We start from the raw sequence: 12,091 nt of genomic DNA on the forward strand, positions 1-12,091 counted from the left end.
AAGATGTTTAAACAAAAAGTCTAGGTCTGGCGCTGTGGCTCATGCCTGTAATCCCGGCACTTTGGGAGACCAATGTGGGCAGATCACTTGAGCTTAGGAATTCGAGACCAGCCGGGGCAACAAAATGAGACCCCTATCTCTACAAAAAAAATTTTTTTTTAAATTAGCTGGGTATGGTGGCAGTACACCTGTGATCCCAGCTACTAGGGAAGCTGAGGTGGAAGGATCACTTGAGCCTGGGTGGCAGAGGTTGTAGTGAGCTGAGATTGCACCACTGTACTCCTCCAGCCTGGGAGGCAGAGCGAGACCCTGTCTTAGAGAGAAAAAAAAAAAGTCTATGATAAATTCGAAGATTTTCCTAGGAACGTCCACTTCCTAAGAGGAATGGGGCTGCTGGAACTTGGAAGAGGGTCTGCAGACCTGCCTTGCCCACACGTCTACTGCACAGAACCTGGATTCCAAACCCTGAGCAGAGGCCAAGGCAGCTGCATGGCCGCCAAGGCACAGAGGGGCCTACCTTCCTCGGCGTCGTTCCTCAGCGAGGCCTCCAGCAGGGCCACGCTGGCCTCGAATGACACTTTCTTGCGGCGGCTGCCAGTGCTGCGCTTCCGCTCATGCTTTCGCTTGCGGTGCTGCAAGTCCTGCTCGTACTGTGCCCACTTCTTCAGCTGCTGGGCCCGGCGCTTCTGGGCGGCCCGCAGCCGCTCCAGCGTGGGCACCTTCTCCAGCAGCTGCAGCTCCGTCAGCAGGTCCACGTGGCTGGCCATGGCCACTGCCCTCCCCACGCCCTGGCTGGGGGCTAGCACAGTGCACCGGGGGCCAGGGCAGCGCGGGGCCTCTGGTGGGGCTGGGGCCTCATGGTGGGGCCTGTGGCAGGGAGGGAGACACAGATGAACACATGTGTCAGACTCCACAACTCAGATCTGATTGTCACCCCAATGCCCCGTGTTCAAAACGCTTTTGAGGTTTTCCTTCCATTGCTCCTTGAGAAAAGTGCAAATCCTTACAGTGGCTCTGTAAGTATCAGCAAAGTCTGGCTGTGCTGTCTAATGCAGCAGCCAGTAGCCACCTGTGACTATTTACATTTAAATTAGTTAGAATGAAGTAAAATAATTTAATTCCTTGGTTGCACTATCCACATTTCAAGTGCACAATCGCCACATGCTTCATATTGGACAATGCAGATAGAGAATATTTCCATCACTGCAGAAAGCTCTATTGGATAGCTTAGTTGTCTGCCTCTCTAGCCACAGCCATTTAACAGGAACCATGCCCTTTTAGTTTTCTTGTATAGAGTCACTCTACCTTTTTTTTTTTTTTTTTTTTTTTAAGACGCAGTCTCTCTCTGTCCCCCAGGCTGGAGTGCAGTGGCGCTATATTGGCTCACTGCAAGCTCCACCTCCAGGATTCACGCCATTCTTCTGCCTCAGCCTCCCGAGTAGCTGGGACTACAGGTGCCCACCACCACGCCCAGCTAATTTTTTTATATTTTTAGTAGAGACGGTGTTTCACCATGTTAACCAGGATGGTCTTGATCTCCTGACCTTGTAATCCTCCCGCCTTGGCCTCCCAAAGTGCTGGGATTACAGGCGTGAGCCACTGTGCCCGGCCAAGAGTCACCCTACTTTAAGGATCTGGGTATCTGGGTGCTAGAACCAGAAGGGGTGCAGGGAGGGTCAGGACATGATGGGGGCTGCAGACCCCCCAAAATCTGGAGACTATACAAACATCCAAGGCCTCAGAATTATGAATATCTGATACTTCTGTTCAAGCCTCTTTTGTTCTGATCACTATGAGATGCAAGTTGTTCTGGAGATGGGATGGACAGGACTAGAAACAGACCAGAAGAAATAATATGCTATTGCAGTGCTTCTCAAAGTGTGGTCTGGGAACCCCATAGGGAATCCCTGAAACCATTTCAAGAAGTCCATAGGTCAAAACTATTTTCATAACTATACAAAGATATTACTAACCTTTTCCACTCATTTTCTCATGAGTGTACAGTGGTTCCCAAAGCTATATGAAAAGTGACATTGCAACAGACTAAATGCAGAAGTAGATACAAGAATCCAGCTGCTAAGCTCAACATAAAGAATTTTGCAAAATTTTTAAACATCACTTTTCTCACTAAATTTTTTTGTTTTGAAAAATAGCTATTTTTCATCAAAATGTTATATATTATGCTTTCATAACAGTCTAATAAAAATATATTATAGATTATTATATTGTTATAATATATCTTGGGTTTATGGTTTATTTTAAAGGAATTATTACTAATTTTAAAAATTTCTCAATATTCATTTATATTATGATAAATATTGACAGATATAATCCACATAAACAAAAGCTCTTTGGGGTGCTCAATTTAAGGAACTAAAGAAATCCTAAGACCAAAAAGTTTGAAAAATGCGGAACTACTGAGACATAGAAAATCTTAAAGTTTCTCTTTGAATGACCTTTTAAAAAAAATTATATCTCTTGCTCTCATGAGTCTCAGACAACATCAGGTCAACAAAATTTCAGAGTGTAAAGCCAGCTGGTCTTCCGCACAGACTCTATGAACTTTCAGACACAGACGGAAAGGGTCTTAGGACAATCACTTGATCCTCTCTAAGCCTGTTCCTCCACCTGCGAAGTGTCCTATCCACCTCCCAGAAGTTACAGGTGCAAGGAATAAAAAGAGCTGGGGCTGGATGCAGTGGCTCAATGCCTGCAATCTCAACATTTTGGGAGTCCAGGGTGGGAGGAAAGCTTGAGGCCAGGAGTTCCAGACCAGCCTGGGGAACATAGCGAGACCCTTATCTCTACAAAAAATAAAAATAATTTTTTTAAAAGAGCTGGCTCAAAACGTTAAGACACCTAAGCAATGAGACACAAGCTTGGAGGAGGAATGGTAGGGAGAAGTTAATGCAGCACATCTGTGAACCAGCAGGCAAGGCTGGTTTTGGGTTGTTGGGTAACAGGAAAGAATGGCAGGAGTCTACATCTGTGTGATGTGGCCCACTGTCGCATGAGTATTGGGTTAGCCCCTGGTTGGTTTCAAGAAGTGTTGTTAATCTCCTGGGTCGTCCGCATCACCTGCCCCTCCAAAAGCCCTTTCTACGGAAGGTGAAGAGCAGGGTTCAGCCTAAATCCTCAGGTGCTAGGTTGGGTCAGATCCAGATCGTTCTTCACGCCTCTCCCAGCTCGGAGACCAGAGAGTGAACAGGCAAAATGTGGAAGGGGTTGGCTTGGCAATGCCCAAAGGGCAAAAGTCCCAGGGTCTGAGTGGGTGTGACCTCAGCATACATAAGCCAGTGGCAAGTCTCAATGGGAGACAAGCTAGCTGGCTTTGGTTGCCTTTTGTTTGTTTTGTTTTGATTTCTGTTTTGAATATACTTGCAATGCACTTTCAACTAATTAAAGTTTTTATTTTAGATCATCGTAGATTCACAGGGAGCTGTAACAAATAGTACAGAGAGATCCTGTGTACACTTCACCCAGTTTATCCCAGTGGTAGCATCTTGAAAACTACTATACCATATCACAGCCAGAAACCTGACAGTGATACAACCCACCAATCTTATGCCGATTTCCCTAGTTTTACATGTACTTATTTGGATGTGTTTTGTTTTATGCAACTGTATCAATGTATCTACCACCTCAGTTCATAACCACACCTATCTCCTTCTCTAAGCTCCCCCTCCAACCCACTCCTGTCCCTGCCTTGGCAATTACTAATCTGTTCCCCATCTGTAGAATTCTGTCATTTCAAAAGATGTTATATAAATAGAATCAGATAGCAGGTAACCTTTGAGGATTGGTTTTTTTCACCCAGCATCATTCCTTTGAGATTCATCCACATTGTTGCATGCATCAATAGTGCATTTCTTCTAGTTGCTGGGTAGTATTCCATTTTATGGATGGCCTCAATTTGTTTAACCATTTGCCTATTGAGGAACATCTGCATTGTTTCCAGTTTAAGGCTGTTCCATTCATCTATAGATTGTGTAAACATAAGTTTTTGTTTCTCAGGAGCAAATACCCAAGAGTACAAGTGATAAGGCATATGGTAATTGCATGTTTACATTTTTTTTTTTTTAAATCTCACTCTGTCGCCCAGGCTGGAGTACAAAGGTGCGATCTCGGTTCACTGCAACCTCTGCCTCCCAGGTTCAAGCGATTCTCCTGCTTCAGTCTCCCAAGTAGCTGAGATTACAGGCACCCACCATCATGCCCAGCTAATTTTTTTATTTTTGTAGAGACAGGGTTTCACCATGTTGGCCAGGCCGGTCTCAAACTCCTGACCTCAGGTGATCTGCCCATCTCGACCTCCCAAAGTGCTGGGATTATAGGGATTACAGGCATGAGCCACCGCGCCTGGCGCATGTTTGCCTTTTTTTTTTTTTTTTTTTTTTTTTTTTGAGACAGAGTTTTGCTCTGTCGCCCAGGCTGGAGTGTAGTGGTGCGATCTCGGCTAACTGCAAGCTCCGCCTCCCGGGTTCAAGCCATTCTTCTGCCTCAGCCTCCCAAGTAGCTGGGACTACAGGTGCCTGCCACCGCGCCCGGCTAATTTTTTGTATTTTTAGTAGAGATGGGGTTTCACTGTGTTAGCCAGGATGGTCTCGATCTCCTGACCTCGTGATCCACCCGCCTCAGCCTCCCAAAGTGCTGGGATTACAGGCGTGAGCCACCATGCCTGTCCGCATGTTTACTTTTAAAAGAAAACTGCCCAACTGTTCTCCAGAATGGCTGTGCTGGTTTTGTGCCCTCCAACAATGTGTGAGTGATCCAGCTCCCCGCCAGCATTTGGGATTGTCACTGCTTTCTATTTTAGCCACTTAGATAGATGTTTTGGTTGCTTTTTAAGAAGTAAGGAGTTCAAAATAGTTCAATTCACAACTATCCAATATAATTATTATAGTCAGACCTCTCTGGGAAGTAGCAGACCACAAGTTTGTTTCACTCCACTTCCTCAAGTGAGCAAACATTTAATGAAGTCCTGTTCTGTGACGAGCCCTGATTCAGAGATGGATGTGGACCAGCTCTGCCTTCTCTCTGTCAATTTATCTTATAAATCCATTTAATTATCCCAGTAACCTAATAAAATAGCAGTACTAGGTACTATCATGCCCATTTTCCAGATACGGAAACTGAGGCACAGAGGGATTAAGTCATTTACCCAACATACCACAGCTAGATAATGGAAGAGCCAGTCCACCCGGGGTTCTCAAGGAAGGCTCTCCAGAATACAGGACAATGGATCTGAATCTCAGTGCAGAAGCAGGATTTCACCAGTTGAAAGGAGCAGACATGAGCTGAGAGGGAGTCAGGCAGCGTTCAAAGGTGTACAGAGTGGCTGACCACAATGGAGGGAACTCTGGAAACCAACACGCACAAACATGGCCCAAAGAGGACGTGGCTGCCCAGCCCAAAAGGAGCAGAGAAGTCTTGTTGGCAGCGATGAGCCACTTGTGACTGTGGGCCAGGCCTAACCAGAAAGTCCCCCTGCGATCCACATCATGTTTGTTGTTTTGTTTGGTCGAAGTCCGCACCATGTTTTACAATATTTTAATTCATTGCTAACATTTACAACTTGGAGATTTTATATCCAACATCGGAGGTTCGGCTTTTCTTAGAACATCTTGGTATGTGGCCACAGTGGACTCAGACGGCATCACCATCAACTGGTGTAGAGTCGGGCTGTCCCCTTTAGATAGGGCACATACCCTCTCCATTACCATAGTCCCCAATGCTCCCCATTACTCTTGCCTGACTGCCCTCACTGACTGACATCATTTGCCAGCTCCAATGTCATTTGAATTTGCAAGCTCTGTCTTAGGCAGAATGAGACAGCAGTTTCCAAATAACCAGAGCTCCAATCTGCATAAGAAAGGAAGGAGAGCCTGTGAGTTTCCCCAACACAGAGCAGGATGAACACAGCAGCTGGGCAGCCCCAAGACAGGGCACTGGCCTGGGTGCTGCAGCAGCCCACGGCAGCCAGGTTCCAATGGGCTGCAGCCTGGCCTCCTCGTGAGACCTGGGCTCACCTGTCCACACTTCCAGAGAAAGCCCCAGAGGGTAGTAGGAACACAACCCAACTGCCAGGACCTGGGAGAGCAATGGCTATCATCAACACTTAAAGGGGATCCCCAAGGAAGACCTCATTTGGAGGAACAAGGAAATACAAGGAAGCAGTTGTGTGCACCCCAAGAACAGACACCAGCCTCCAGAGCTGTCCAACAAGCAATTTGACAAAGGTACTTGTGGTCAACGGCTGTCTCAGGAGGTGGCAAGTTCCTCATCACTCACTGGAGGATAAAATTTCCACCCGTGTCAGACTGGCCTAAGTATTTGGTGAGATGTCTTTCAGCCCTCAGATCCTGTACATAGTTACTCACTTCTTCATTATTATGACTGATCACCACTGAGTGGGAGGTACCAAAAACATGCTAAAAGTAACAATAAGAGTAATGGCACCAATCACTTATGCTGTTAAAGCACTTTATCCCTTTCAAAGAACTCCCCAGCCATCATCTCAGTCAAGTGCTTCCCTAAGTGTGGAAGGAGAATCCACTCCAAGGAAATTTTCAAAAGTACAGGAACAAGTCTTGATGTAACATGGACCCACACAGACAGCAGGGTATATACACTTTTCACTTCTCTTTTAATCTTTCAGACTTTCTCCAGAGAAAAGTGTCAGTCCGATGCTAATAGATCCTTAACATCTTTATAACCATGCCAATCCTCCTTGTAAACAAAGAGAAAGCAGGCCTCAGGCTCCTGGCCTGGGCAAGCCACTGTATCTAGGATAGAATATAATAGCATTGTTTTGTTTCCTGTGGATTTGTTTTCACAATTACTGTTTATTTATGGTTGTGATATAAAATTTCCTTTTTAAACAAATCGATTTCAGTTAGAAATATCAAGTTGATAGTAAAGAAAAATTTAATGACAATGGCATTTAGTGTTGGCAAAACTTATAAGTGACTGACATTTGGGAAACCCGTCTTGCCACTTATCCTCATGGCAATAATCTTACAAGAGAAACACTCATATAAACTCGTTATTTTGTTTGACATATATTTAGGGGGCACCTACCACATGCCAGGTCTTGCCACTTATCCTCATGGCAATAATCTTACAAGAGAAACACTCATATAAACTCATTATTTTGTTTGACATATATTTAGGGGGCACCTACCACATGCCAGGTCTGTGCTCAGGGCTAGAGAGGCAGCAGGGTGAAGGCAGACACAGTCCCTGTGCAGTGGATGGATGGCACAGACACACAGGAGTGGGTGACGTGCTCCAAGGATACAGAGGCTGAGCAGTAACTAAACTTGGGGCCTGACTCACAGCACAGTGCTCCCTCCATGGGCCCCAGGGTGGCAGGCCCCAGGCAGACAGAAGGCACCACTGCAGTGTCCTCCCTACTCCCAGCAAAAGAATTAAGGGCAGTTGCCCAGCCCCCTGGAGAAAGGTGAGAACAATGTCTCCCAGGGGCCAGTAAAAGGGGCCAGAGGCACATTTTCTCTGACTTGGCCCTCCCCGCCAGCCCCTCCCACCTCGCCCCTCTGGGTTCCTTGGAGCTGGGGCTCGAGGACAGCTCCCTCTTGATTACTGGTTTTCAGGTGACCTACTTTCCCCCAATAGACCCACACATCTCCTCCCACCCCCGTCTGAGAAAACCCTGCTTGGTCTAATTAAAGAACTGCCATGGTGCTGCAAACACAGCAGCGGGGCAGCCCCAAGACAGGGCACTGGCCTGGGTGCTGAGGCAGCCCACGGCAGCCATGGCTCCAATGGGCTGCAGACTGGCCTCCTTGTGAGACCTGGGCTCACCGATCCACGCTTCCAGAGAAAGCCCCAGAGGGTGATGGGAACACAGCCCAAACTGCCAGGATCTGGGAGAGCAAGGGTTACCATCAACACTTAAAGGGGATCCCCAAGGAAGACCTCATTTGGAGGAAAACCAGCTCCATGAAGATATAGCAAGTCCAGCATTGGAAAATCTAGACGGACCATCCTACAGAGAACGGGACACATGGGCCCACAAGTCAACAGAGTGTCCAGGACTGGCAAGACATCTGTGGGAGGGATCTGTGGAGGCCAGGTCGGGTGAGGTCATCCAGGAAGTAGGTGTGATATGAGAAGAGAAATCAGAAGCAAGGGGAAATAGGGCAGGGTACTTAATTTTTCTAACATCTGGGTGGATGAACAAAAATAGTTTGATTGTGACCAGCAGGAAGTCTGAGGCCAAGGCACTTGACCCTTGGGGAAGCAGAAACAGGCCGCTGAGGTGTGTTCACCTCTTACCCCAGAGCCTTAACTCAGCCCCTGTTGTCTGACAAAGTCTGAACTTCATTCCTCGTGTTGACCCGAAAGGGAGAGACAGAGTCAGTGCATATCTGGGGAAGCAGAGACTCAGCTCCAGAGAGCTGACCCTTTAAGGGAAGGGCAAGAAAGTATGGCAGGGTACACCTCAGCCCTCCCACAATACACTTCTTTGAATAATAGCACCACCCAAAGTATGGCAGGGAAGTGGGCAGGATGTACTACAGAACTCCTCACACTCCACACCCTCAAAAAAGAAAGACGACTATTACAAGAGTTGTTTGGGGGACTAAATACACCTCTGGGAAAACTACAGAGGCACTGGTTTGGTGGTGATCTGTATATTCCCACATTATTAGTCAGTGCTGGGTCCTGATGGGCCAGAGAATGTCAGCAGCCACCTGAGCCCCGCTGCAGTGATTGGTTGGGGCTAGGCACGTGTCCTGAGTTGGCCCAATCAGAAGCTCTCTCTTCTCACAAGCTGTGAACTGGCAGCATAACACCGGGTTGCTCCTGGAGGCCATCTTGCCACCATCCCTGCAGGAAGCTGGCTTTTGGATGAAGCCAGTGCTTGGCAGTCACCAGAGGGGAACAGGGTCCTTTAACTAAGGGGTCGCAGGACTTCAGTTATCCAAGCCAACAAAAGCCCCTTTATTATTTGAGCCGGTTGAATTGGATGCTGCTACCTGTAGCCAAAAGCACCTTAAGAGACAGCAACGATGTTTTTAGGGGTGCAGAAATAGGGACCCCAGAGGCAACTGTTGCTTGTAGCAAAATGAATGGCCTCTCGCTGAGGCATATTACCAAATACCTTCTCTTACCCCTACAATGGTTATTTCTTGGCCCTTCAGGCCCGAGGTGAGGCCCAGCTTTGAGGAAGGGTAGGAAGGTCAAAGCCAGGTTCTCAGAGAAGCGCTGCCCACTCGGCTAGGAGAAGGGGGCCCAGGCTTTGTTCCTTCTTAATTCTGGGAGAGCAGTCGGTTGACACATCTTTGAACTCGAGCCTAGTACCTCGAGAAAAACAACACGAAGGAAGGTGAATTCAAATTTAAGAGATTTTAAAATATGAGTCAGAAAGTGTTTCAAAGTTCACACTGTTAAAAGGAAATGTGAAGATTTGTTTTCATGTTCTTCAGCTATTCTTCTCCACACAATATTGGCAGCAGCCTGGAGGAAGGCGATGGGTCCTTTTCTCCTTATGTTTCCTGTACCATTGAGCACGAGGGAAAGAAGAAAACAAAACAAACAGTGCTGGCTTTCCTACTCCTGGGATCTCACTCGGGACCTACTTTTTCTCCTAAAGGATGTACACCCCCGCCCTCCCACAACACACTTCTTTGAATAATAGCATTTTTTTTTTTCAAGCATAAAGATGCTTTAACTCATGAGCAAAGAGACTTCTGGGGCCCTTGGTGCTCCAAATACCTGAATTAGAAATCACTGTTGTCTCCCCTAATCTCATTCCCATGGGATTTTTGTGGACTGATTGTCCTGCTCCTGCTAGGATGAACCTTCTAGACTTTGGGCCTTGTCATCATAGACAGATCTCCTGGTTTTAAATTGGTTGTGAAACTCAGATCCCCACAGGCCTGCTCTGTAACTCCAATTCTCCCAGCTGTGCTCCTTCATTCAGATCTCTGACTTGTCACTGTCCCCTGAAGCCCATTGACTATATAACCCCATTTGGCAGGACTTTGTGTGTATTGGGGAGGCTGAAGGTAGAGGAGGCAGGATTCAAAAACCACACATTCAACAAGAACAAAGATGAAACAACTCATGTATCTTGAGCTGTCCCAGGAAAAGAATCAGGTCATCATGTCCAGCAGTGGAACAATAACAGACCTGCTGACCTGTGTCTGAACTGGCTGGGCCATATTGGGAGCAGAGGACCAGGTGTTAACAAAAGGCAACAAGAAAGGATCAGCTTTGTTCCAGGCCTCTGGAGGGCACAGTGAGGCTCAGGCATGGTAATATGAAGAAGTGGAATCTGCAGCCTGGGCAACATAGCAAGACCCCATCTCTACAAAAAAAACAATTAAAATTAGCCAGGTGTGGTGGCGTGTGCCTCTAGTCCCAGCTACTTGGGAGGCTGAGGTGGGAGGATCACTTGAGCTTAGGGGTTGGAGGCTGCACTGAGCTATGATGACACCACCCCACTCTAGCCTGGGTGACAGAACAAGATCCTGTCTCTGAAAATAAAAAATAAAAATAAATCATTTAAAAAATAAATACATGAATAAGTTTTTAAAAGAACAACTAGGATCAGCCTGGCATGAGGATAAACTGTCTAACAGTGATAATTCAACAAAGTCCAGCCACTGCATGATGCTGGAGTCCCCACTGCCAGGAACTCCATGGCCTTTAGAGGTCTATGTTGGGTGGTAGATGGGACTGGCCCCGTGAAGGCCCGTGAGCCCCAATCCTGGCCTGCAGGGGACGGCATCGTATTGGGACTAAGCAGTCTATCATGCGTATCTGCACCCAGCATTTGGTAACCACCAGGCTACACAACTTGCAAGGCCCATTTTAAGCAGATACTGATTGATGATTTGGATTGGTTCTGCCTGTCAGGGTGAAGCCGCTCTCTCAGGCTCAGCCCCAAGAAAACTTCAAAGGAGGCCACAGCTCAAACAGGTAAAGGAAAACCCATGAACACACCCATCTTCCATGCTGAGCTTCCCCGCAAGATCTTCAACCCAGGGAAGCCCACACACTTGTGGGTAAGTACAGCAGTGTTGAGAAGGCCATAGGGGACAGGAACAAGGGTGCCAAGGACAGGGGCACTCACAAAGCTGACATGATGTCTACAAACACATTAGTCAGTCACAGTCACGGTGCTAAACCAAACAGCCTGTCTTCTAAAGAAGCTTATGTAATAGCTAAGCTTGGGGAAACGGGAGTTAAATTACAAACAGTTTCTCCAGGCTTGAGGGAGTGTGGTCCACCCCCTCCCTTCACAGGGAGATAAAAACTCCCTTTGCAGCTGGAGGGATCATTTTCCAAAGGAGACCACCTGTGGCTACGGAACACACTCCTGGGTTACACAGGTATTAAACAGGGGATGGCCCTTCACATCGGGTAGGCTGGGGGTGGCCTCTAATCCCTGCCTTTCTCTCCCAGCATGACACTCATGACAAAACTTTCCTCTGTTGTGCCACCACTTAGGTTGGTGGTGGCTACTTGGTGCACTGTGAGGAGAGGGATTACGAAGCCATGTGTGATAACGGGAAGAATGTGTGTTGTGATTAATTAGCAAAGCCTGCCATGGCTGAAGAGATGGGAAGCAGCTGCCTGCATACTGAGTATGCAATTCTGTTCTACATCATGCTGCCTCAGAGCCTGGCATCCAATAGTTGCCTTTGTATCCACTGATTAAAATCCTTGGCTGGGCATGGTGTTTTATGCCTGTAATCCTAGCACTTTGGGAAGCCGAGGATCTAGAAAGTTATCAGATATGAGTGGAAAGGCCCCTCAAATCCCAGGATATCATCCAAACAACAGCAAAAACTCACCGTGGCATCAGTAGATAAGCATCAAGAAAATCTCAGGTTCATGTCGGAATTTTTCCAGTAACCCACCCTGGGGGGCAAAGGAAGAACTGTACTCCACCTGTTAAGGTGACTAGATCCAGACTCTAGGAACTCAAGCAGACGAGGGCAGCCCCTGTTTTGCTCCATATGGATGTTAGCAAGTATTTGTTCTATTGCAAATTGGTCTGTCTGCTTTGTTAACCAAAATGTCCCCTTATCTCCCTGATCACTAATACCATGGATTT

General features: G+C 47.1%; 1 protein-coding gene across 2 annotated transcripts in view; it reads right to left on the minus strand.

Moving 5' to 3' along the window:
* The window catches only part of PPP1R16B (protein phosphatase 1 regulatory subunit 16B), a 121,253-nt gene that overhangs the window by 89,413 nt on the left and 19,749 nt on the right, over positions 1–12,091 (minus strand). For both annotated transcript variants that reach the window (XM_050807115.1, XM_050807114.1), the window contains exon 2: positions 518–867. In XM_050807115.1, the coding sequence (XP_050663072.1) occupies positions 518–767 (250 nt within the window). In that variant the 5' untranslated portion in view covers positions 768–867. The remainder of the gene's footprint in view (positions 1–517; positions 868–12,091) is intronic.

The sequence above is a fragment of the Macaca thibetana genome, chromosome 10 (genome assembly GCF_024542745.1).
Source record: "Macaca thibetana thibetana isolate TM-01 chromosome 10, ASM2454274v1, whole genome shotgun sequence".
Classification (NCBI taxonomy): Eukaryota; Metazoa; Chordata; class Mammalia; order Primates; family Cercopithecidae; genus Macaca; species Macaca thibetana.